The 26938-nt window shown below is 45.5% G+C and overlaps 1 protein-coding gene across 1 annotated transcript; it reads right to left on the bottom strand.

Annotated features, from left to right (window-relative positions):
- Window positions 1–67: 67 nt before the first annotated feature.
- On the bottom strand, window positions 68–25751 carry nvl (nuclear VCP like). Its single transcript, XM_030725440.1, is given in 26 exon segments — window positions 68–224; window positions 2088–2122; window positions 2125–2166; window positions 3736–3827; window positions 3974–4050; window positions 4223–4329; window positions 4992–5091; window positions 6463–6582; window positions 6844–6906; window positions 7085–7189; window positions 7866–8087; window positions 11120–11423; window positions 12319–12463; window positions 12812–12929; window positions 13195–13296; window positions 13837–13889; window positions 13892–13970; window positions 14145–14215; window positions 19178–19289; window positions 19854–20060; window positions 20273–20339; window positions 20478–20568; window positions 20860–20912; window positions 21847–21917; window positions 24209–24315; window positions 25646–25751. Coding segments are annotated over 25 exon segments (2538 nt in total). The 5' UTR covers window positions 24266–24315; window positions 25646–25751; the 3' UTR covers window positions 68–179.
- Window positions 25752–26938: the final 1187 nt, after the last annotated feature.

The raw sequence follows: 26938 nt of genomic DNA, 5'->3' as shown, positions 1-26938 counted from the left end.
TGTCCAGCTGTCTGACAGCACAACAGGAGCCAGGTCAGAGGTCAGACAAGAAGAATGCAGGCAAGACTCAATTGTCAAACACTTTAATATAAAATCAGAAGTCATAATTCAATACTGAAAATATATCACAGCTAGTCAATCATGAGTGGATCTGCTGACGTTGGTTTCTACTCCGGCGGTCATCTGCTGAGGGACTCTCTGAGCTGCTCATACATCCTCTGGTCCTGTAAGACACACACACACACACACACACACACACACACACACACACACACACACACACAGAGTCACTGCATGTTTGTGGTCCATACGCAGCTCTGCCTTCAGTCAGTGTGTCACAGTCGGTGCTTATTTTTAACCTGTTCTTTCAGACATGCTCACATTAACATTCAGTGCGTAGGACAGCACAGCAGGGTATATATTTTGCAGTGTGAGACGAGTCAGACTGGTTCTCAACTCTACTTCATAGCAGGGGAGTTACGGGACTGCCTCTGAGAGCCAGTACAGCTGTTTGTCACAAACAATGTGCAGCATGTGGAATGCTGCACAGTAATGGACTCACATGAGCCGATGGAGCAGAGACACCAAGAAAAGCAAACAGGAGAAAATACAAACTACGAGACAGCTGAACAAACACTTCATCCTCCAACCAGCAGCAGCAGATGACTGGCTGCCCCTCCCTCAGCCCAGGTCTGAGGCTTCTACCTGTTGAAGGAAGTTATTCCTTCCAAACAAGTGCTGCTCATACGGGATCATCTTGGATTGTCTCTTCAATATGGTAGCTTAACTTTAATTCAATTGAACTAATAGTGTAAAACCTACTGGCTTTTTAATGGTAGCAGGTATAACACCATACTGCCAACAGTGTTCACTCAGCCATTTGCATCACTGAATCCAGGTGTTCAGTCCCTTCCACAGGTGTATAAACCAGCACCTCAGCATGCAGACTGCTTCTACAGACATCAGTGAAAGAATGGGTCGCTCTCAGGAGCTCAGTGAACTCCAGCGTGGTACCGTGATAGGATGATACCTGTGCAACAAGTCCAGTCACTGCTTGATTGGGAACAACTCAGCCATGAAGTGGTAGGCCACATAAAATCACAGAGTGGGGTCAGAGGATGCTGAGGGTCATAGTGCACAGAGGTCACCAACTTTCTGCAGTCAATCACTGCAGACCTCCAACCTTCATGTGACCTTCAGATCAGCTCAAGAACAGTGAGAGCTTCATGAATGGGTTTCCATGGCAGCTGCATCCAAGCCTTCCATCACCAGCTCAGTGCAGAGCGTTGATGCAGTGGTGTAAAGTGTTGATGCAGTGGTGTAAAGTTTGTGCAGTGGTGTAAAAGTGTTGATGCAGTGGTGTAAAGTGTTGATGCACTGGTGTAAAGTGTTGATTGCAGTGGTGTAAAGCACGCCGCCACTGGACTCTAGAGCAGTGGGAGATGTGTTCTCTGGAGGGATGAATCACACTTCTCCATCTGCCAATCAGAGGGAGGAGTCTGGGTTTGGTGGTTTGCCAGGGGAAACGGTACCTGTCTGCCCTGCATTGTGTAAAGTTTGGTGGAGGGGGGGTTGTGGTGTGGGGTGTTTTCAGGAGTTGGGCTCAGCCCCTTAGTTCCAGTGAAAGAAACTCTTAATGCTTCAGCAGACCAAGACATTTGGGACAATTTGATGCTCCAGCTCTGTGGAACAGTTTGGGGATGGCCCCTTCCTGTTCCACCATGACTGCACACCAGAGCACAAAGCAGCTCCATAAAGACATGGATGAGCCAGTTTGGTGTGGAAGAACTTGACTGGCCTGCACAGAGTCCTGACCTCCAGCCTGATAGAACACCTTTGGGATGGATTAGAGCGGAGACTGTGAGCCAGGCCTTCTGTCCAACATCAGTGTCTGACCTCACAGATGCACATCATGGGATGGACTTAGTTTATCCACAAGCTGCTTCTGCACTAAGTTTGACTAAGTTTCTGTTAGTAATATGAACACGCAGTTGTTCTCAGGTTGTATCTGACTACGTTTTTCAGTTTCCCTCTGTGTAAATGAGCGTTTGGCTCTGAGACTGATCTGTCCTCAGACACTTTCTTACCTTTTTGGACACAGATGGCCGAACCTTCCCGAAGGCTCCTCAAAGTTTGGTTTGCTCACTCTGATGTCAGCAGCGGAGCCTGTGTGTAACAATGAACACAGCTTTAAGCTAATGAGCAGGATGACAACAGAACGGACATCATGGGCGCTTTATTATTAAATTAGCACGCTCCTAAATTATGTAAATGATGTATTCTTTTTGTAGCACCACAGTTGTTCACTTTACTGTGGAGGAAACAGAATCTGCTGGAAAAGAGGGTGCTGAGATCTTTAAGTTTGTCTACCCTAATAATGATCTTAAAGTTCTCCGTTCCATGTAGCAGACTATTAATATTACAGCAGCAGTTGATCGCCCGGCACTGCGCCATGCTGAGGTCGTCTCCCACTACACTGAGAATTTCACCCGTTCATTATCATCATCGTCCTAAGTTAGAACAGTGGTCCCCAACCTTTTGAGAGCCACGGACCGGTTTAGTGTTAAAAAATATTTCCACGGACTGGCCTTTAAGGTGTGGTGGATGAATACGTCAAAATAATGATACGACTGTACTCAAAGGTGTGATATTTTCCAATAAATATGCAACTCGATCAGCAGCTTCTGCCTATCTTCCACAGCATGAATAACAGCCTCTCTGCCCTCAGCGCTCTCTGGTCACCATGTTTAAACATCCCTTCAAAATAAGATACTCAAATACAGCAGAAATCACCTCAGTCAAATGGCCCATGGAATTCTGACATGTAAAAAATCCATCTTAAGTTTAAGTTGGATAAAATCCAACTTAAATTGGCTTCATGTGAAATCAAAGCTTTTATTGGTGTGTGCCGGCTGATGGAGAGGCTGCAGAGTGTCGAGTGCTGGACAGTGTCAGCTTGACTTGGCTGGGTCCGCCTCACTGCTATCCGCAGTGTTATAAATGGTAAATGGACTGGTTCTTATATGGGAGTCATAGAGGGATATAACGGATTGAATCTGCCCATTTTCAAAGTAAAACATCGTTCAGGCTCAGATAATAAATAAAACAGTAATAATCTCAGTTATATATTCTTAAAGTGCGGTCCGGTACCAAATGACCCATTGACCAATACTGGTCCACGGCCCGGGGGTTGGGGACCTCTGGACTAGAGTGATCCACACTCCCTATTGGCACCAAGTCACATGGTCCAATCAGATTCAGATGCCTTTAATGACCCATAGGACCAACCATTATCACAGAAATTACATACATAATATCATCCTCACTGATTTAGCTAGCTGGCACAGCATTTAGCATTAGCTTACTAATGCTAATTAGCCCGCAGCAGGCTGAAATGTTTTTCTGGCTACAGAAGGCATCTTCTCTGAGGTGAACAGTGATGTATTTCACAGATTGTGATGAAATACTGAAACAAAAGCATTTCACTGGCTGCACTTTGGCCAGTTTGGGTTCATACTGATATATAAACAGTACAGTTTCATTTCATTTGGAAACATATCTATATATGTGTTACAAAGCAGCCAATCACTGCCACTGTCAAACATATGAAACTGCTCATCGCCATAAAGCAAATGTAAATAAATACACAAAACCAGTTTTCAGTCACGGTTTCACAGTAAAAGCCTTTCAGGGACCACCTGCAGCCCCACAGCAGGACTGCAGAGGTCAGCTTACCATCAGATGCAGCTATGGAATGCTGGGACTTCAGGTGGGCCTTCAGGGCATTAAGAGACGCCTCCCTCACCAAAGCAGTCAGGTCAGCTCCACTACATCAAACACACACACACACACACACACACGCTCAGTGTGCATCAGCCATATTTTAATAACACCAGCAGCCGTGTTTGAAACCACTTTGGTTTCAGCAGGAGGAGTGCTGCAGGGCAGCTGCTGCTCTGCTGCTCAAACTCACGTGAAGGCATCACAGCGCTCATCCAATGCTATCTCTTCCAGGCTGACCTCCTCCTCCAGCTGAGGCCTGGTGCCCCCCTACAACATGAATGATGTTCTTAACAGCATGTGGCTGGATACTATTCAGCATTTGTTTCCCCTTTCATTCTCTATCACTGTATTCGTCACTTTTCTGTACAGTGGATTCCCTTTTTCATGCGATCTCAATAGAAAACTCAGATGTGAGTCAAACAGCCTGCTGCCTGCCTACCTTAGTGATGGTCAGCAGGATGGCATGGCGATCTGCTGGTGGTGGCAGACCCACATACAAGGTTTTATCCAGACGACCTGGCCTCAGCACAGCAGGGTCGATGATATCTGGTGACAAAGAGAACAGTTTTTAGAGTGAGGGTCAGACTTGGAAGAGAGAGACCTAATGTTTAACAATCCACATTTAATTGTTTTATTTTTTGGTGCAGTTGATGAAGCTGTATTATTTATTGTTTTTGAATTTTTATGCTTAAATAGCTTTTTGCTGATTTTAGCTTTGGTTTTTGGTGGTCTGGGAGCAGGCACCGACTCTATGGGGATGGGGTTTTGGGGGGATGGCAGGAGGAGAGAAGCTGCAGAGAGGCGTGTAAGACTGCAACTCTGCTTCCTGGTCTCAACCCTGGGTAGTCAGTTTTTAGGAGGGTTAATAAATTTGGCCAGATTTCTAGAAATGAGAGCTGCTCCATCCAAAGTGGGATGGATGCCGTCTCTCCGAACAAGACCAGGTTTTCCCCAGAAACTTTGCCAATTATCTATGAAGCCCACGTCATTTTTTGGACACCACTCAGACAGCCAGCGATTCAAGGAGAACATGCGGCTAAACATGTCGCTCCTGGTCTGATTGGGGAGGGGCCCAGAGAAAACTACAGAGTCCGACATCGTTTTTGCAAAGTTACACACCGAGTCAATATTAATTTTAGTGACCTCCGATTGGCGTAACCGGGTGTCATTACTGCTGACGTGAGCTCTTATTTAGTGTATGTTTGTACCTGGTCTGTTGGTGGCAGCCATGATGAAGACCTGCCGTCGAGTCTCTAAGCCGTCCATCTCTGTAAGCAGCTGGTTGACGACCCGCACACTGGCCCCGGACTGAAACACACAAACACTATTCATGGACACGCACACACAGCCCACCACTGCACGTTTGCTGCTTTTGTCTTAGTGGATGCAAAACAAGCCCAAATCATCAAGCCCCCCCACCCCCGACTGACAGCTGGTATGAGATGCTGATCTTTGGTTGGCACTGTGCATTATCTCATCTCATCTGTCCAAAAGTCATTGTTTAACATTATACATAATACCTTACTTTATTACCTGACAGTATAAGTATCCTAGGAACCACAAGTAAGCCAGCAGTCTGAGAGAGAAGTGCTCTGTTGGGGTGATATGGTACTATGAGGTCTTTGAGATAAGATGGGGCCTTGTATGACCTTGTATGTGAGGAGAAGGATTTTAAATTCTAGATTTAACAGGGAGCCAATGAAGAGAAGCCAATATGGGAGAAATCTGCTCTCTCTTTCTAGTCCCTGTCAGTACTCTAGCTGCAGCATTTTGGATCAGCTGAAGGCTTTTCAGGGAGCTTTTAGGACAGCCTGATAATAATGAATTACAATAGTCCAGCCTAGAAGTAATAAATGCATGAATGAGCTTTTCAGCATCACTCTGAGAAAGGATGTTTCTAATTTTAGAAATATTGCATAAATGCAAAAAATCAGTCCTACATATTTGTTTAATATGTGCATTGAAGGACATATCCTGGTCAAAAATGACTCCAAGATTTCTCACAGTGTTACTGGAGGCCAAAGTAATGCCATCCAGAGTAAGTATCTGGTTAGACACCATGTTTCTAAGATTTGTGGGGCCGAGTACAAGAATTTCAGTTTGATCTGAATTTAGAAGCAGGAAATTAGAGGTCATCCAGGCCTTAATGTCTTTAAGACATTCCTGCAGTTTAACTAATTGATGTGTGTCATCTGGCTTCATGGATAAATAACTTTTCATCACATGGCAGCAACTCAGTGCATTTAGGTGGCTGCGGCTCAGGAGGTAGAGCAGGTCAGATTGGAAGGTTGGTGGTTTGATTCCTGGGTGCCAAAGTATCCCTGGGCAAGATACTGAACCCCATGTTGCTCTCCGGCGCAACCGTTGGCGCATGAATGTGTGTGAATGGACGAAAGAAGCATGTTGTGTAATGTGGCATCCTTTAGTTCCTGCATGTGACTCAGGAGGTGCTCACACTGGCTGACGATCACTTACTCAGGTGCTTTTTAATTTTCGGCTCTGAGAAACCAGTTCCTTCAGTTTGAACAGACAAATGTTTCCCAGTATTTCGTGATGTTCAGCTGCCCAACAGTTTGGGGCCTCCTTTGTCTGGACTGCAGGCACACCAGTTTAACAGCTGAGAGTCTTTAACTAACGTAACTGCTGCCAGCATTGTTATCTTGGCTTTCCGTCTCTCACCTCGTGGCCTGAGCGGCGTGGACAGAGCGCATCGATCTCATCAAAGAAGATCACACAAGGAGCTGAGTTGCGTCCTCTCTGGAAGACCTGCCTGACAGCCCGCTCACTCTCTCCCACATACTGCACACAAACACAGCTGTATAAGCCAGTCGTGCAATGATAACTTATTCATCCAAAAACTTCAGTCTCAAGTGAGCTTATGAAGAAAGCAACAAAAATGAGGAGAAAGTGAAGACAGCTTAGGAAAACATAATGACAGAGAATCCAGTCATCCAGAAGAAAAGAAGCACATTAATGTGTTCCTGTCAGTGGCAGGGCAAACCCTCAGGGTCTCCATAACAGTGCAGCAGTGCACAGGCTGTCCCCAGCTCACTGACTAACCATGTTGAGCAGCTCTGGTCCCTTCACAGAGATGAAATTGAGTCCTGACTCATTGGCCACTGCCTGTGAGCAGAGAGAACCATGTGACTGACACTGAATGATCTCATCTGATCCTCAGAGAACGCAAATATATTTGTTACATCATATTTAACTAACGTATCAAATGATAAATAAGATTTTGTTTCAACATGTTTAAATTCATCATTACAGAATGAAAAATCTTTAATTATGTTCTCACAACCTTGGCCAGCAGTGTTTTTCCACATCCTGGAGGTCCAGCCAGCAGCAATCCGGATGGAGCGCTGAGTCCCAGAGCTTTGAACTGCTCCGGAGAACGCACTGGAGCCTACAGGGGACACACACACGCGCACGCACACACACACACACACACACACACACGCACAGCTGTGTTACTCTGTGCTAACACTGAACAGGAAAAGTAAAATGACAGTAGCGCAGCTCAAACACGGGCAGCTCTGTGGACCATCATGCAGCAGAGGAGAACATCAGAGAGCTCAGTGATTTCAATCCAGTGAAACTGATAAGACAAAACAAGAGACCCGCAGGCCTCCAGAGCTCTGCTGATCTTTTACAATATGTGATATTTTGGAATCAGCTTATAAAATGGAAACTCTATGAGCAGCATTCTGTAGACCTTTGCCCACTGAACACTCACAGTAAGCTTCAGGAGAATTCACCACTAACTAAGAACACTGAGGCAGGTAAAGAATATTGTCACAATAGTCCTAAGGAAGGATTAGAGATTGATGCATTACTAGAGGTAAAGCATCAATCAGGGATGATGGATTAAAGGAAGGATGGACAAATTGATGGAGCAATGGATGGAGGAACAGCTCGGTATTGGATCGGCTGGTCTGCCCTCCACAGCCGAGCTAAAGATTCAATTCTACATACACAAAAAAAATGAGGTTCTCTGGGGATAAACATTTCTCCTAATCAGGTGAGAGTATAATAGAACAATTAATTCTTAAATTGAAATTGGTAAGAATCCAGGTGTTTACCAATATGGCCATGGTGAGCTCCTCTCGGATATCCTGTAGGGCCCCTACATCCTCCCAGGTGACATCAGGCACGGTGGCAAATCCTTCCCTCTTAGCTGAGGGCTGCACACTAGCCAGAGAGACCTGGAAATCTGACATGAGAATGGACAAGCCAGCCAGCGTTTCCTCTGGCAGAGGTTCAGCGCTCTTCAGCAGGTGCAACACACTCCACAGCTCCCCCTGCTGGACACAGCACATAACTTGTCAGGGCAACCCAGAAGCAGGAAATACTGTTAGCATCAAGGGACGCTTCACAATTATCGACATTTTCCAAAGCATACGATGGGGGGAGGGGTGGGGGGTTACACCCAGCGTTAGAAAATGTCGGTCGGTCGGTGTAATTTGACCGCCGATGGCCGAAGAATCCACGCCACTGCACATTGCGTGGTCTGCAGCTATATGGCCTCAGGTCTGGCAGATCAGTTCAAAGGTCTCATTGAATCCTCTAAAATAGTCCATCATCGATTCACAAAATGACTCTACTAACGATATCAGACAGGAACAAGCTGTGAGTGCAGCGCAGCAGGTGTGGAAAGCAGCCAAAGCCGCCGGAGATAAATTCAACAAGAAGCGGAAGCATTGTTCCAAAAATAGAAACCGTACGCAGTAAACCGGATATTTGCTGGCCCGGATATTTGTGTGTAATCTGGTGATCGGCGGCCGGCACCATTACCAAATTTTGTGCAATAAAACTCGCTGTTGGCTGTCTCAAAAGTTGCTAAAGGACGAATCGAAGTCCGGGGGGTGTGCTGTCCCCCTTGGTGCCACAGAGAGGTCTGGGAAATGCTACAGTGTATGAAGGGACGCAGTACGAGCGCTGTATGTGCACAAAACACGGTGACAGCGGAGTTTTCAGGTTTCTGGTGTTGTGTCTGTTTTTTAAATGTTTTTTCTTTGCTTAAATCAGTAAATATACTGGTGCACAGGATTTATGAAGGGCTTATATAAAATGAAGAAATGACTTGTTCTTACCCTCATTAATAAAGAATATATTGTAGCGTCTGTTAAGATGTTGAAGAAGATGGCGACAGATTGCCAGCAAAAGTTGCCCTTTTATTAACAATTAAATGGTTGCTGTGCACCACAACACATTCAAGGACCAACAAAACGGTGGGAAATCACAGAACTTCTGCACAGATCCATCTAACTTTAACAGAATCACTACAATATGAAAGTCACTTTGCCAAAAACTGACTGCAGCTTCTAACATGTGACAGAAATGTTCTTTATGACTCAAAATGAGTTGATATCATTCATAAGAGATGTTTGAGATATGTTTGACAGATTATAGGCCTGCAAGTCATTCACATCAATATAAATACCAGCAATAAGACCAGCTCCACTGCCACTCTGTACAGTGTGGCAGCGTGTGCATTTTGCATACTTCCCTATAAATTCTAATATAAAAAGGTATATCTGTTCATTACAGGGTGTACCCTGCATCTCACCCTATGACAGCGGATAGGCTCCAGCCCTCCCGTGACCCTGAAAAGGATAAGAGAAAGAGAATGGATGGATGGATTTTTAATACTGCAACAACACAATGTTTAGATAGGTAGGAAAGAGTGTATTTGATACCAAAATCTACAAAATCTTTCAAGATCAGGATTTTTTTTACAGAACCCTGCAAGGGACATGGGAGGAAAAAAAGAGACAATGTACTTTTGCGAAATCTCGCAAAACTTTTGTGAGATCTCACATGCACACACTCAGCTTGAGCTTTTATTTTATGAATATATATATGATCTAGATAAACAGGTGTGTGTCCTCCATCACTGTAGTTGTTTATGAGTGGCTGAGAGGAGAAGGGGGCGGGGCAGCGCTCTGTGTGTTTGTGGTGATCAGTGAAGCAGTGATGCTGTGAGAGTGAGACAGTCAGTCAGGTTCATTCCTTCATGCCTGAACAGTTTTGGTTACAGCCAACAGGAACCAATGAATTATAAACTAAAGGCGACTTTTGCTGCAATCTCTCGCCGATCCTTTCAGCGTCCTGACGGACACTGCCGTATCAAGATTAACGTGGAAGCGCACGGCCTAAAGCTAAAACGTTTTGCAAGATCTCGCAAAAGTGCATATTTTTTCCCTCCCATGTCCCTTTTAGGGTTCCATAGTTTTAATACTTCCTATTACAGTACAATACCAAAGAACCAGGTGAAATTAAATGTCAGGAAAAAAGATCAACATTTTCTTTGTACGCTCTGGAAAATGTCGATATTTGTGAATCAACCCTAAGTAATTTTACATTTGAAATGACTCAGCAGCAGAATACAGCATCCCAGCTCTGAGTTAATCACTCCACACAAACATGATACACAGATGCTGGGGGGTGATGAGTAAGCATGCTGTGGTGGAAAGCAGGCAGTGATGCAGCGCAGCAGCACTAACATCCAAGACCCCGTCGCATTGATCCTGCAGATGAGCAATACTGCAAGCAATTCACAGAAATTCATGGCAGATGGGAAATGTAAACAATGGATAGCGTGCACATTGTGTAAACCGCGCCACCTGATGGCATGTGACGTGCACAAAACGTGCAGATCACGTATGCACAGCAGAAAATTCTGACAGTGTGAACACATGCATCGCAGACTGATCGTGCACTCATCACGTGCACTCATCACGTGCACTCCTGTCTGCAGCCAAAATTAAGCCAGCAATTTCTGAGAGCTGGTTCTGCGGCCCCTCTGTAGGATCAGCGTGACAGGGTTTAAGGAAAAGACGGATATTCTGCTGCTTCAAGTTTGCCAAAGTGACAGGGTGTGTCCGGTATATGATATGAGCCATATTATTGTCTATGTCACTGTCCAGCTAAAGTTCCCTGCCTGAACTTTGCTCTGATCAACACCTCTGACTCCTCAAATGAGTATTTCTGTAGAGCACGCACAGGTGTTTCACTAAATAACCTTGCTGTTTTGTTGCCTTCATGCTCTTCAACTCTAAACTGATCTCCGAGGACAAACTGAACAGTTCTGCAGTGTCTCGATGTGACCATTAGCACAGACCAAAATGAGGAATGATGCCAGTTTTTATGGCACTTTAAGTCCATCTCAGTCTGAGATCTGTACCAACACTGATGAGAGGTTTACAAGAACAAAAACAAGCGCAGCCTTTAATCCTGATTTATTTCAGAATCACCAGCTTTCTGATGTGTAACTCTTCCTCTTTGCTACAGCATTAATCGGAGTTTCAGACTGGCTTCCTGTAGCTCCTCCTACCTGATGATGACTCTGTCCCGGCTCTTCCTGAGGCATCGGGCTGACGTCGGTTGGCTGCTGTTCTCCAACTATCCTGTCTGTCAAACTCAGAGGTCCGCTAGCTGACAGCTCTTCAGCAGAGTTCTGGATTTGGCTCTGTGGAGCTCCCCGTATTTCCAGCAGCACCCTGTTTACAGCACTCATGGCAGCTTCACGGCACAGAGCCATGAGGTCAGCGCCCACGTAGCCTGGGGTGAGCCGCGCCAGCTGCTGGTAGTCAAAGTCCTCCGGCAGCTTCAGCTTTCGACACAACGTCTTCAAGATCCTGAGAGAGAGCCCAGCATTCAGTTTATGTTCAAACTACGTTCAACCAAAACCCTCAAAACACGAAAGGCCAATTTAAACGAACATTTCAGTGACCACATGAACATCACATATCATCACAACCATGAACCACAATTAAATGTTCTTACACCACGGAAACCCTCCCACTGGAGGCCATACATGCCCGTCACACTGCTGGCATCATATAAGCTTTGAGCGATTGTTGCTTCCATTATTGTGGCACAGGCTGATCTGCGTTTTCATACGTCCATAAAAGACTGTTCCAGTGAATCCTCCATTTCCTCTTCATGGCAGCCTCGGGTAATGATGAGCCAGCCTCAGTGAGAATATTCTTCACTTGCCTCAGTGTTTCTCTCTTTTCCTCAGAGAGCTCTCTGCAGTAATCTACTGTTGTCTTCACTGGACACACAAGCCCATTCATGCTGCCATCTCACAAAATGCAAAACCCACACTTGAAATCAACATCAGACTTTTAATCTATGAACAAATGATAAATAAACAGCCTTCACCTGTCTGAGAGTGAACTCTCCCATTACATTTAAGCCCCCGAAAAATTCTTCTCTTCAAATTCATGTTTTGCTGTTATCTAATTTCTCACTGTGGATCCAGCAGTGCCGGCAGTGAGAGCAAACAAATGTATCCACATCACTGTAAAATTCCCAACTCCCTCTGTGACTTATTTTTAAAATCTGGAATCCAAAAGTGACTCGTACTGGACCCCAAACCATGTCCCGAATATGCTCCCCACTAAAAGAGACAGCAGAGCGGTTACTGCAGGGAAGGGTTTGATCCTTCAGTCTCTACAGCGAGCCTCCACACAGCCAGTCAAGTGCAAAAGTTCAACTCTGAATGTTCTTGGATTATGTGTAGCTGACCTGAGACGTGCTGCTTCATCGGGGATACCCATGCAGATCTCTCTGTCAAAGCGCCCAGCTCTGCGGAGCGCGGGGTCCAGGGAGTCCGGTCTGTTGGTGGCACCGATGACCAGGACCTGAGCTGTGACTTCCAGCCTATTCAAATCTGACAGAAAGAAGGCAACAATAAGAGCACCGCTGAGTGGCTGCCAACACTCGGCTGTTTTGGATTTGTAACAGGGGTGATGTACATGCCAGTGCTGCTATAGTAAAGTCAGTGATGAGGAGTGTGAAGTTTGCAGTAGTTAAAGTTTCTTTGGATCAGACGCTGCTGGCACCAAGGCTGCGGCAATAAAAACCACCCAAAGAACATACGGCTATGGTGCTGATCTGAGGTCTGGTGCTAATGACCGCGAGCCTTCCATAACCAAGAAATGATCCCAGCAAGTGCTACCATGCAAGGCCTGTTTGTTCTGTCAGCATTTCCACGAGTCCTCCATCCAGTGTGTCCTACCATCCATGCACGTGAGCAGCTGGGCTACAATTCTCCTCTCCATGTCTTTAGAGGCCACCTCTCTTTTAGGGGTGATGGCATCTATCTCATCTATGAACAGGATACACGGAGCTGAGCTCTGCAAGGCAACGAAAGAAAATACATCAGACTGCTTCATTTTTATGTTTATTCTTGCATAGACTTGATATCTATACATGCAATACTTTTATTTCTATTACTGTAACCACATTCTATAAATAAGCCTGTGGTGACATTATATTAAGTTATATTTGACAATATACACCATATTGATTGTCCATCACCAGCACATGGCTAAAATAAAGCGTGTGTCAGGAGCAGCCAGACACTTCTGCAATGATATGAAGGAAAAAAGCAGTATTAACCACAGCAAGGTCGAACAGTTCCCTGAGCTTCTGTTCAGACTCTCCAGACACTCCAGACACCAGCTCAGGAGCAGAAACCTTCAACATGGGCAGGTGCATCTCCTGAAACACACAGTCATAGCCTCATATCAATACACAACATCTCCGTGGATGCCCACACACTAAGACTTTGATAGACATGTAGCAGTTTTTTTGTTGGCAACAAGGGCAAAACTTAACCTAAACCTAACTTCCTCAGTTAAGTGACCTCATCTGAAGTGATGTAAGCTGTGCATTTACTGTGCTCTCCGAACTACACACAGAAACAAATAACACCCACCCAGTCCATACAGCACAGTTCAGTTTATGCTTCTGTGTTGGTGCCCTGTAACTGCACACCCTTTAGCCTATGGCCTAACTTATGGTATAAACTGATGTGCACCTCCTGAGAAAAGGAACTACATGGATTCTGATCAGCTGGTCCAGTTCACCATTTTTTTTTCACATTGACTGGAAGACAATTTGAAGAGAGAAGCTTCACTGCCAACTAGTGCTTTGGTGGGGGAACTGCAGTGCAATTCAGGCCACCACACACAAACATGCTATCAACAGCGTGGGCCACGTCTGCAGCCTGTTGAAACAGATTTCTTGCCCAGCACTCACCCCAGCCACAGCCTGGGCCAGCAGGGTCTTTCCACAGCCAGGAGGTCCGTGGGGAGAAAGCCCCTTGGAGGAACCATTCCCAGCTGCTGGTACACCTCTGGGTGACGCATGTGTATGAGCAGCTTACACACTTCCTGCAGCAATGTTAATTATTAAGAATTAGTGAAAAGTACAATGCAACTAGACAATTTAATATACGATCAGCACATGCTAAATGTGTAGGACTCTGGTTACGTACAGACAATAACGTCAATAAACTTTGTTTTCTTTGATAAAATGTGGTAAAGCAGCAAGGCAGCGGTACTAACCATTAACGTCTCTTCATTTCCTCCTACGTCTTCAAACTTCAGAGTGGGATAGTGCAGCTCAGGTGACTTTGCTAAGGAATCATTCATAGAGGAAACTGTAAGGCAACACAGTCACTGAAACCACAGCACTGGATTGTGATTCTTGGTAATAGAATTCTACAAACTGCAAAGGAGGCAAAACCCATTTATATTTGCCCACTTTCAAAGTGGTCTCACGTTTATGACCCCACTGGATTTTAGGCATCCTTTACCTTACTGGCCAGGATGATGCTTCAAAACGTCTGTGTTGGGATGATCGCGTTCCCTAAATTTACCAACTGCAGTGGGCAGATAGTCTAGAAGACCTAAGAAAGCTCAGCACATTCAGTGTGCCAAGATGCATCAAGCCCAAAGATTTTGGACTGCTCATCAGTTCCAGACTACATCATTTCTGTGATACTAGCGATAGAACTGTTTCGTACCCAAGACCTCAGAATGACAAGGATCCTTCATTGTAGGGAAGGCACGAGTTGCTCCATTAAAGAAAGTCAAGTACCAGAACCCCACTGATGAGGCACGTCGAGGAGTGAAAGCTGAGCATCATCTCAGCAGCAGATCCATGGCCCAGACTTTTTTTTAAACCAAGAATGAAAACAAATGGCCTGTTAATGTTGTGGACTGTGCATCTATCAGCAGTGGTGACCCAGGGTCAAAGTGGCACGTTAATGGCTACAGTCAATACAGCAGGGTGGCTAGGAGGAGAAAGTCCAGTGTTGCTGGTGGAGTTGGAGGATTTAAGGGCCCATTATGGTCGCTGCACTGGCTGTGTCATAGCCTTACACCATCACTGATGGCGCAGGTGTCTACTGTAGTCTAACAACAGGTGTCACCACTCACACAAAATGCCCACATCGGCACTGGTACAGCAACAGAAAAGTCGAAACTGGGAGCAAAGAAATTTACCTTTTTTTTAAAGTTTTCTCCAGAAGTCTCGTCTTTTCAGGCTGTTGCAGTATCTCATTCTGTATTCTGTGTAATCTGGGAACCTCTGAGCTTCTGCCATTGAATGGTGGTAAAAACTGACAGGACTGTACAGGTCTTCCACCTGGTCACCACAGCACCAAGGTTTGGAAAGCTGAGAGATGCACGACACCACACCAAAGTGCGACTGTTTGCAAGGACAAGAACAGCAAGGGCCCATTATTCTTCAGCACAGCCTGAACTCTGGCAGGCAGCTTTCCTGTAAGTTATTTAGCAGTCTTCAGGAAAAGTTCTAAAGGCTTCTTGAAGGACATTCAAAGCTCTTCAGATGTTGGCTGCCATTTGCTCTGTTCTCTGTCAGGATGATCCCACACTGCTCTAAACAATGTTGAGGTCCGGGCTCCCAGGAGGCCAATCCACGACCGATAGAGTTCCACTGTGTGTTTTTGCATCCTGGTATGATTTTTACTGCACTGGCAGTGTGTTCGGGACCACTGTCACGCTGAACAAGAGCACCACTGAGCGGGTGACAACGCTCGGCTGTTTCGGATTCATAACGTGGGTGAGAAGGCCCTTATAGTAAAGTGAAGACATATGTGAAGTTTGATGGGTCTAGCTTGGACGATATGCATCTATGGTGTGAATTTCAACATTTGTTTCAACTAGTTCTGGAGTAGAACATCATGCTCACAAGAGTTTCAGAAAAATTGACCTCTGACCTTTATCTTGAGGTCAAGGTCGCCAAGATTCAAACGTGTCTGAGAGTTTTAATAGATGCATCTATGGAGTGAATTTCAACATCAAGTTAGGGCCAGTGTAAAGTTTTTGTGGAACACCACTGCCGATGCCAGGCCTATGACACTACCTGGACCTTTTCTTCAAACAGCCAAGCTAAAAATGAAAAATGCCTGTTGTCAGTCAAATGCCAAAATCTGACAGTACTTTTCTTTTCCCCACACGACTGAAGGAGAGATCCATCTCTCAGGCCCTGTGTTAGGTCTGTGCTGGATTGTTTCCGGTTTTTTAAAGACCTGACTTTCAGATATTGTTCCTCTGCAGTATGTAAGTAGGTTCTCAGTCATGCAGGTCATCGCAGTCTCTGGAGCTTTAAAAAAGGCGATTAGACGTTTGACCACTTCGGCTTCTTCAGTTCTAAAACCAAAAGGTGGAGAGTCCTGGGTATTTAAACCCCAGTGGAGGTTGTCCCCTTTCTGCCTTAAGAGGAAATGTGAGGCAAAGGGAAAGAAAAGGAACACACAAATGTAAAGAAAGCTCTTAAAACATGTGGTCATCCCAAGTGGACTTTCATCAGATCAATGACGATGCACAGGAAAGAAGGTGAGACACCAACTAGGAAGAAAGTCGATGACAAACCGAACAACACTATCATCCCTTATGTAGCAGGTTTGTCAGGGAAACTCAGGAGAATTTTCTCCAAGCATGACATCCCAGTATACTTGGGATCAACCAGTTTTTTGTCCCAAGAACAAAATTCCCAAACACAAGGTGAGCAACATCGTGTATGCGTGCAGTGCAGTGAGGAGCACTCGGACCGCTACATCGGAGAAACCTAACAGTCTCTTCACAAACGCCCAGCATGGAGGAGCCACCTCGACAAGACAAGACTCGGCTGTACATCTGCACCTAAAGGTTAAAGGTCACTCTTTGAGGATGCCAATGTTCACATTTTGGACCGGGAAGACAGATGGTTTGAAAGAGTAGAAGAAGTCTCAACCCCCACTCACACCACTTGATAGAGTGATTTCACCCCAACCCCCTGATGCTAATGACCCATGCCTTTTTTCACACCTTGGCTCATGTGATGATGCACGTGATCAATATCGGGTCAATGACCAGAGACAAGAGATTAGGGGAGACTGAGCAACTTGCGTTTCAACGGGTTCGCAGCAGACCACGTGACTTCCAAGGATGCCATTTGTATTTGTCTGTTGTGTGGATTAAGCTCATTGTGGTTTGCAGCGAGTGTCCGAAAGAATGACCACCAAAGGTGCTTCATTTTTGCTGTGCCATCAACAGCAGCAATAAGAGGTGAGCGATCTGGGTCAGATGAGCCACTGGGTCAGTGAGCGTGAATAGTGATGAGTTCCATCTGATAGTGAATGTAGAGAAATAAGGCTCAGTGGAACAAGATGAGTTTGCTGATTTCAGAAATGATTGTGAAACATGATCCTCTAGCTAGCCAGGCTCCTGTAGTTGGCACGGACCAAGGGTAGCTTAGCCGCCATTAGCTCTCCACCAGCCAATTGCCCCGAGCAGCCGGGAATGCAGGCCAGCTCAGAGACAAGAGGTTAATTAATCTCTTCTCTTTGAGCAGACAGGCTAACTGTGAGCAAGTAAAGCCCTAAACAGAAGCCCCTCATACACCACTGAGGACCAGAGACACACCTGCTGAAGAACAAACCTGTAGGCTCTGTAGGAAACGTGAAGCTAGTGACATCAGCAACCATAGTTGATTTTCTTCCAGGGGCCAGAGATCTGAAACTGCTGACTGAAGGTTCGAGTACACTAACATCAACATCTGGTTACACCAATCAGAGGTCACTAAAGCTAATAATGAATTAGTGTGTACATTTTCAAAATCTGCATCTGTCATTTTATTTTTATTGAATTATTTGGAGCCCTGTTGTATTATCTAGCTTATTTTCATCACTGTACATTGGTATGGTTGATCCTCAAAATTCACTTTATTTTATGTTCAAAATATATAAAGTTTTGATGCATAAACATAAAATCGATAATATTGGTGGTCCTAAGAACACATGATTATGGGAATTGTAATCGACACTCCTCTACAGCGTAGTGTCACTGTGCTTCGTAACACTGCCACATGCACGTCTTCAGTTGTAACACTTTTTCCCTTATTTTATTTTCCCTGAGGAATCTCTTGATTCTTTTCCTGCTGACAGAGAAAAATATGACCTGAATGAATCGTTGCCTTTGTTGAAGGTGGGAGCTCTCGGGTGTGTGTAGGTTTGAGCTAATTATAAATCCTGGTGTGTGACAGCTCTGAGAAGACAAACATGGCAGATGCTAGTTTCCATTGTGGATGGTTTTGGTGATGTCACAGGCCTAGTTCCTTAGTCTCTCTTAATCTCTCGTCTGTAGTCAATGATCACCTCCCAGGGGCGTCAGGCAGAATGGTTTAAATACCTGGGGCTCTCCACCGTTTAGAACTGAAGTCTCTTGGATAGAGGTGAAAGTCCAGCCACCTTTTCTTAAGCTCCAGAGACCTCATCGGTGTAGATACTTTTTTTCTCTATACTCTTCTGTTCTCCATTTGTCCAGTTTCCTCAGATGTTTTAAGGACACGCTGTACACCATGCTGAAAAATGCCAACTTTTTGGCCAATAGCTCACGTTGCTGGTGCAAAAATACTATTTAATGGCTGGCAAATTCTTTGGCATTTTTCATAAATGCCAAAGAATTTGCCTAAAGAAATTGAAACCAATGATGTGTTTTTGTGACAGGCTGCTAGTAACAAAGTGCTTAAAGATACAACTTAAAATTGGTTCTTTGCTAAGCTGTTATGTGTAGACAACACTGGTGCTTTGGTGCCTTTTTTAATGGTTCAGTGATTTGGCTTGACAAAATGGTCAGGCACAAAGACTGGACTGAAAACAACCCTGCAGTAATACTGGACTAGACCACTTTAAAAAATTATATTAAAAAAATATGGCTCCTTGGAAGCAAACTATAAAGAAAGGACGAGTGGCTCAAGATTTTTGCAAGTATAAAACATTTCACAACATACAGTTTGCAATGAATATACACAACAACTTGGGGTTCAGTGTCTTGGCCAATGCACTTTTTCATGCAGAGTGGGGCAGCCAGGAATCAAACCACCAACCTTCTGATCAGTAGCTGACCTGCTCTACCTCCTGAGCCACAGCCACCCCAACAACATTACACATTCTTCAAAATGGAAATTTCTTGTTAGTTGGAGCCCTACAGGCAATGCCTGCCAAGCTCCGTAAGACTTTAACAAGTAAGCAATAAGAAAAAATAAGAATTTACTTTAGATAATCACACAAGCAAACTACACAAAGTGGTACCTTTCTTGTTTAGGGTGCGAGAATCAGTAGTTTCAGTAGTTCTTTCAGCAGTCTTTGTCCTTTTTTTGGACTTCTTGTGAGACTTGTCAGTCTCCAGCATGGACGCATCAATCTGCTCGTGACAAATATAAATGGCAGCAGGGGCATTAATTGAGCCACGTAAGCAGAACATACACAGCAAAATAGTCAAAATATTTGTCAAATACGTTCTCACTCTAAATTCAGGCATACAGTGTTGTCCTGTCCCCCCCCCCAGCAGATGACCCCCCCCTCCCTGAGCCTGGGTCTGCTGGAGGTTTCTTCCTGTTAAAGGGAGTTTTTCCAAGTGCTGCTCATAGGGGGTCGTTTGGACTGTTGGGTTTCTTTCTAATATTGTAGGGTCTTTACAATATAAAGAGCCTTGAAGTGACTGTTGTGATATATAAAAAGATGAATTGCCTGTTTTCTGATTACTATTTTTTTGGACATGTTTCGGATCATCAAAAAATGTTAATATTAGACAAAGATAACTCGAATGAATACATGCTGATGTTAAATGAAGATTTTTTTTATATTAATACCAGTCCATTTGCATATTGGAACAATGTAAAGACCACAAGAATATCACAGTGAGATGCTTATCACAGGATGCTTACTGTACTTCATCTGTGCAGACATGCCCTCCAAAGTTACATACATTTGTTGGTTTTTTAGTTGTCTCCTCTTCACAAAGGTCGATGACGATGCTGCGCTTCTCAGGGACTCTATCTATAAACCAGCCTCCTTTGGAAACCAGGGTCCCTGACATTGGAGGAGGAGGAGCGGCCGTGCTGCAAGGACTGCTAGTCGCAGTGTTTCCTTTCCGGTACAGGGATGACAGAGAGCTGTTCATGTGGTTTGTGGGCTGTGGATGAAATTGTAAATGTCATCAGTGCTAAACCACATTCATACTGGTTATAAAACAATACATCATGGCCCAGTGCCTTACCACAGAACTTAAGGTTGGCTCGTTTGCATTTACAGTGCACAGTCACAGTTCTGTGACCAACACACTCACACACACACTATGATTCTGTATACTGGCCTCAGTTTCACCCTTCACTCCTCACTGCTTACAGTGCTTTCCAAAGCGTGGTCATTACTGTCAGAGGCCTCCACTGAGCTGCTGCCACTGCTTTCATCACTGTGAACACAAGGTTTACACGACATCAGCTGCACGTTTAAAGCAGACAGAAGAGCTGGTTCGAGTCCTGGTTCGAGTCCTGGGGTGCAACACCGCCACACTAGTCCAAACCAAGCAGCAAGCAGAGAGGGTCCTTACCCAGTGTCATTGTGGTTGTGCTTGGCTCTCTTAGCCAGGTGTTTGCTCTCCAGGTCATTCAGCCCAGAATCCTTAATGACTGCTTCATACACTAGAAAATCAATGCATTAAAAAAAAAGCATGTAATCATTAGCTGTGATGGATGTACACAAGGCTGGAGAGGTCATTTTCAAACATGCTCCTTTCTCATGTCATTACATGACAAGAATTCTGCTACGATGGAAAAACTGAACGCTCCCGTCTGTTTACAACGATCACCTTTAAGCACATGAACCAACCTCCTGCTACAGGAGGTTGGTTCATGTGGTTGGTTGGAGGACTCTTTTTTCTTCATTATCAATCAAGCCATGACCAAACAGGCAAAATGGAACACCTGTCTTACCTTTCTCTACTTGAATCCTGAAGGCGGTCTTGTTTCGTCTGCCATAATCCATCCTAAAGACACAGTACACTCATATCACCACACAAGTCTGTTAGGAAAATGCAGCTGTCCATCACTCGACTAATACCGTTCCTGTTGAAGCCTGAGATTCATAATACACAGATTTTATGCTGATTCAAATAAATGCTAATTTTAGTGGCTGTAATTTGCTCTGCAGTTAAACTCAGTTGTAAACCAGCAGATGATCCACCTCAAAGGTAAAGGAAAATAATATTTGATAAGTGGTGATTTCATCAATACTGCTGATGAACGCACACACGGAAAACAGCGTGGCCTGACCCATGCTTTCTTAAGCACATTAATAAATCCCACCATTTGTTGTAATAATAAATAATGGAGCGAGTTATCAGCTGTCTCTTCACTGATTTTCTCGACCCAAAGACGATCTCAAACTCATCTGTCTCAAACTGAAGTACTGCTCCCCCAGCGGAGTGAGCTCAACTCCTTCAGTCTGAAGGGTTTATGTGTCAGGACATACAACCACACCGTATATTGCACCATGTCATATTTATTAGACAAAAATGAGGCCTAATGCAGAAGCCAAGTGAGAGCCAAGTGGAGGTGTTTGTCAGCACGGTGAGGGCTGATGATTTGGGCTTGTTTTGTAGCCACAGCACCTGGGCACCATGCAGTCATGAACTATACCAAAGTATTCTGGAGTCATTTCTGTCTCACAGCTAAAGCTTGGCTCAAATTGGGTCACGCAACAGGACGACGATCCTGAGATCAGCAGCAAACCTACAACAGGACCTTAAGGCAGCTGTGCAGAAACAAATGGCCACAAACAAAACGCCTTCAAGTTACTGCTGCTGAAGGTGGTTCATCAAGCTGCTGATTCATGACTGTGCTTAGTTATTCACACACTGCTTCTGCATTTGGACCATCCACCCACCGACCCAGAGTTCGTAGCCAGAACAAATCACTCACCTGTACAGTTTCTGAAGCTCCAGGGCCATGGCTGACAGATCCACATCCTCAGTGGTGACTGAGGCCAGATACTGAAAACAGAATTTATGATATGACCAAAATGGATTGCATGTCTACAAGGAAAATCATGAGGAAACATCACGGAATGTCAAGGAATTTACGGAAGACCAAGAGCAGATTTATGGAACATCGAGAGTTTTGTCAACCTCTTGATGCCTACACAGTATTAAGCAACGTTGGGGTTATTACACACAGAAAATGTATGTATTAGGCATTACTCAGTGCTTTTTAAAAAAGTAATGCATTACAATACTTAGGTACTCCCTGGTAAATGCACTGGTTCTAATAGAGTGCTTTTCTGCTCTACCTGAGCACTCAGAGCACTTTATACAACATTCCTCGTTCACCTGTTCACATCCAATCATTCTGTGTCAGTGCTCCTCTCTAACATTCACACTCCAATGAACACATCAGAGAGCAACTCAGGGTTCAGCATCTTTCCCAAGGATACTTTGGCATGCAGACTGCAGCAGCAGGGGATCGAACTGCCAACCTTCTGATTAGTAGGTGCCCTGCTCTACTTCCTGAGACACAGCTACACTACTTGCTACAATTCACCCTCGACCCACTACAGTTTGCATACCGGCCAGACAGATCCACAGACGACGCCATATCCTTCCTCCTCCACAAGACCCTTTCACACATAGACACTGGTAAGGGGAACTATGTGAGAGTGCTGTTTGTAGATTACAGCTCAGCATTCAACACCATAGTTCCCTCCAGGCTGGTCTCTAAGCTGCTGGACCTGGGCCTGGGCCCATCCTGTGCAGGTGGGTTCACAGCTTCCTGACCAGCAGACCACAGGTGGTACGAGTGGGTCACCTCACCTCATCCTCCCTCACCCTCAACACATCCCCCCAAGGCTGTGTGCTCAGCCCTCTGCTGTACTCACTGTACACCCATGACTGCGAGGCCACGTCAGAGTCCAACGTCATCATCAAGTTTGCTGACGACACTGCTGTTGTGGGACTGATCTCTCACAATGAGGAGACAGCCTACAGCAGAGAGGTCTCCCGCCTGGAGAACTGGTGCCAGGAGAACCACCTCCTGCTCAACGTCAGCAAAACAAAGGAACTGATCGTGGACTTCAGCAGGAAGCAGCAGAGGGACTACCACCCACTTGTCATCAGTGGTGCTGAGGTGGAAAGAGTGGCCACCTTCAAATACCTGGGAGTGACCATCTCACAGGACCTGTCCTGGACTCATCACATAAACATCACTGTGAAGAAGGCCAGACAGCGTCTCTACCTCCTCAGGCGGCTGAGAGACTTCAAGCTCCCACTCAAGGTGCTCAGGAACTTTTACACCTGCACCATCGAGAGCATCATGCGTGGGAGCATCACCACCTGGATGGGAAACTGCACCAAGCAGGACTTCATGGCCCTAAAAAGGGTGGTTCGTTCAGCTGAACGGACCATCAGAACCACCCTCCCCAACCTGCAGGACATTTACACCAAGCAGTGCAGGCTGAGGGCCATGAAGATCCTAAAACAGCCCAGCCACCCGGACACTCTCTCTTCTCCCTGCTCCCATCAGGCCGGCGTTACCGCTGCCTGAGGGCTAAGACTGAAAGGTTGAAGAAGAGTTTTTACCCACAAGCCATCCGTCTGCTCAACTCTGAGCCCTAACTGGACCATTATTGCACGTGTAAATATATAATTTAAAAAGTGTGTATAGTGTATAGTATATAGAGTATAGTGTATAGTGTGAATTACTTTTTTTTATTTTATTCTTCTTATTTATATGTGTGTTTATTAGGTTGCAGGTACAAAATACATTTCACTGTGCATTGTACTGTGTATAACTGTGCATGTGACAAATAAACACTATCTTATCTTATCTTATCTTAATTCATTTGCATTACTCTGTAACACAGCCTGAGATGCACTGTCACATAATTACCAGTTAATATAAACCTTGAGCACAAATACCTATACACAAGATCATTCATTTAGGATCTCAGTGTGAACACACTGCTGGCTGCAAAGCTGCTGCAAAGCAGCCCAGAGAGCAGGTCAGTCGCTCTACCACAGAGAAGCGACGGTGCTGCAGTGGCTCACAGGCTGATTAGAGTGATTCTCTCAATCCAGCGGACAATCAAAGAACTCGTGTAACACAAGTAACAAAACAACTGCTTGAGTGTGATTCAGCGTTGTTATTGGATTTCTGAAAAATGTAATGTGATTACTGCAACGTGCTACTTCATGCATTACGTAGAATACTGGTACTGGACGTAACGCGCCTTGGTCGTAAGGATCCCGTCCTAACACACGGCCGCAGGGGAACGAGGACGGACTCGTACCTGCTCCACTCTCCGTCTGAGCCGACCGTCCTCCCGGCTGCCGCTTTGGCCCCTCATGTCGTGCCTCCTCTGAGCCCACAGCAGGACACGCGTTCAGCTTTAGTGGCCTGGAGTGAGAAATTAAACAGGGTAACAGTAGAGTCAGCTTTAGAGTGAGAGCAGAAGGAGACTTACAACCAGGTTTTGTTCAATGTCACCTTCACTGTCATCATGCTATATGACTGTACGTGACAGTGAATGCATGAATGCATTCTTCTATCAGTGGTTTTTAAATAGTGGGTGAACTGACACCCACTCAGAGCCACAGGTAAAACCGTCCTCACAGAGCTTTACATTTTTGTTAGGAGTATAATTTTCCTCATTTCTTTAGTCTGACAACTTTCTGTAGAGTAGAGCAAAACTGAAGGCATCAAATCTACAACATAATCATTCATTCTTAATAAGCAGTGAAAGCAACAGTCCACAGACACGTGTTAGATTATGAGTAATGGACTGGTTCTTATAAAGTGCTTTTCTACTCTGTACTGAGCACTCAAAGCACTTTATACAAGCACTTCCTTCTACAGCTAAGTGCTTTCTATCTAACATTCACACTCTGATGGTTGCATCAGAGAGCAACCTGGGGTTCAGTATCTTGCCCAACAATACTTCGGCATAGACTGGAGCAGCCGGGAATCGAACCACCGACCATCTGATTAGTAGCACCACAGCTTGTCTGTCTCTGTGTGTTAAACCTGTGACCCACACAGGCTGACCTGGCTTCTTCTCATCTCTCTAACTTGGACCTCCTCCATCCTCCTGCCTGTGACCAGGAAACCAGCCTCAGCAGCATCTTGAAGGACGTGTAGATCTGCTCGTGTTCACCTGGATGCAGCGTTTTGACTTCCTCACTACATCCAGAGGAACAGGATCAGCACTCGGGGACACTGAAGCATGTCTCAGTTTCTGAAATTCATCTGGAAGACAGAGGACGGAGGAGGTCTGCCAGCAGAGCTCCAGCTGAGGATCAACAGGTGCATCGCTGCTGTGTTTTTGACAGCGGCACAGACAAACGTGGCCTCTGTAAAAGCTTTCTTTGTAACTTGTTTCAGGTATTTCAGAGGATCAGACTTTCTCCTTCGCCTCCTGCTCTGCTCGCAGCTCTGAGAAAGGGACGAGCACAAACAGGAAATCCTGGAGGGGCGAATCACTACAGCTCCCATCAGATCCCGCGGAAACATCTGTACGGGCTGAGCGCATTAATCCAGATGTTCTACACCGGAGGTCAGCTCAGCGCGTCGGTCTCTAACAGAACCGTGAGCGCAGTAAGAGGACGAGTCCCACTTCCACAGTGGGGTTTTAAAAAGTGGATCGACGGTAGCTGGGCGGAGTCAGCGTCATCACGCCAACACCCGCTCGCGTTACCGTACGGCTACTTTACGGTTTACGGTCACTTACCGGGACGACCACACGCAAACACTCACAGCTGCTTAAGTGACGGTGAGCGGACATACACTGACCACCGCAAACATGAGGACCACGCAGGATTGTCCCGGAAACGAAAATTACATCCGGGTGAGAATTTTCAAAATAAAATATCGTCTCGCTTACTCTGGGAAACGTATTTTCAGGCGTTGTCTGAAAATATTGAAATATTAATTTCTAATAAAGTAAACAAGTTCAGCATTAATCCACATTATACAACAGCAATCCCGACACTTAACTAGTGTTTAAAATATGCGTTCAGCAGGAGCCGCTTAAACACGCCGCAGCGTCCTCACTAAGCTTTCTTGTAGCTTGGACGTGCTGTAACACGTGTCCTGTGTGAGGTGCCGTGCTTCAGCATGTTGTGTATGGCATTACGTGACGCGGGTTTACGTTATGAATGTGCGCGTTTGCAGGGCAGACGGCGCGGCACGGAGCGGAGCGGCGGCCGCGCTGATCTCACTTTCACTTCCTTGTTGGGTTGTTGCGCGGCTTTACTTCCTCATTGAGTTTGACAGTGATTCGGCGTGCTGTCGCTGTGGCAGTCATGAAGGACGGTACCGGAGCAGGGGAGCAGGCGGTTCTCCGCCAGGACGTTTATGAAGATTACGTTAGATGTTACCTTCAGGAGCGCGCAGAGGTCGGACCGTGCCGCGACCCCCGGCTGCTGAAGAAGGCGGCTCAGTATCTGATGAACGAGGCAGAAGCCACGGGGACTTTCACCGTGTTCCCGTTTTACCAGGCTGTAACGGAGGGCTTCGGAGCGCAGGGCGCAGCCTTCAGGAAGCACCTGTCCGCCTTCATCAGAGCCGCCGAACTGCTGGAAACTCTGTGCGTCAATCTGTTTGTCCAGCCCTGGAAGAAATAAATCAAGACGCTCAAGGTTCCTCAGTCTAAAACAGGCTTTCTTTCTGTTCTCCTTTTCTCTCTCTCGCCCTCCGTGTCTCCTGTACAATAGTCCTGAACGGTACTTCACACTGTGTGCTGTTTAGCGTCACACTTAAATCATGAAACGCCACAGTATGCGCACCTACTGAGAGACTTGTAAATGTCACCAAGCTTCCGGGACAGTGTCCGTCCCAGCTGTGTCTGTTTACAGTGTTCTCACAGAGTTTCGGTCTGACCGCGACAGCTGGAACACTTTTAACATCTGCTTATTGGCAGTTCCTGTTACACGAACAGCGACGGGCTTATCTTTTAAACGTTTTCTGCTTACATCATAACCTGCTCACAGTTTTTTAATAACCATATTTTATTATAATCATT

Source organism: Archocentrus centrarchus, unplaced genomic scaffold, assembly GCF_007364275.1.
Source record: "Archocentrus centrarchus isolate MPI-CPG fArcCen1 unplaced genomic scaffold, fArcCen1 scaffold_55_ctg1, whole genome shotgun sequence".
Taxonomy (NCBI): domain Eukaryota; kingdom Metazoa; phylum Chordata; class Actinopteri; order Cichliformes; family Cichlidae; genus Archocentrus; species Archocentrus centrarchus.
This window is presented reverse-complemented; position numbering and strand designations above follow the sequence as displayed.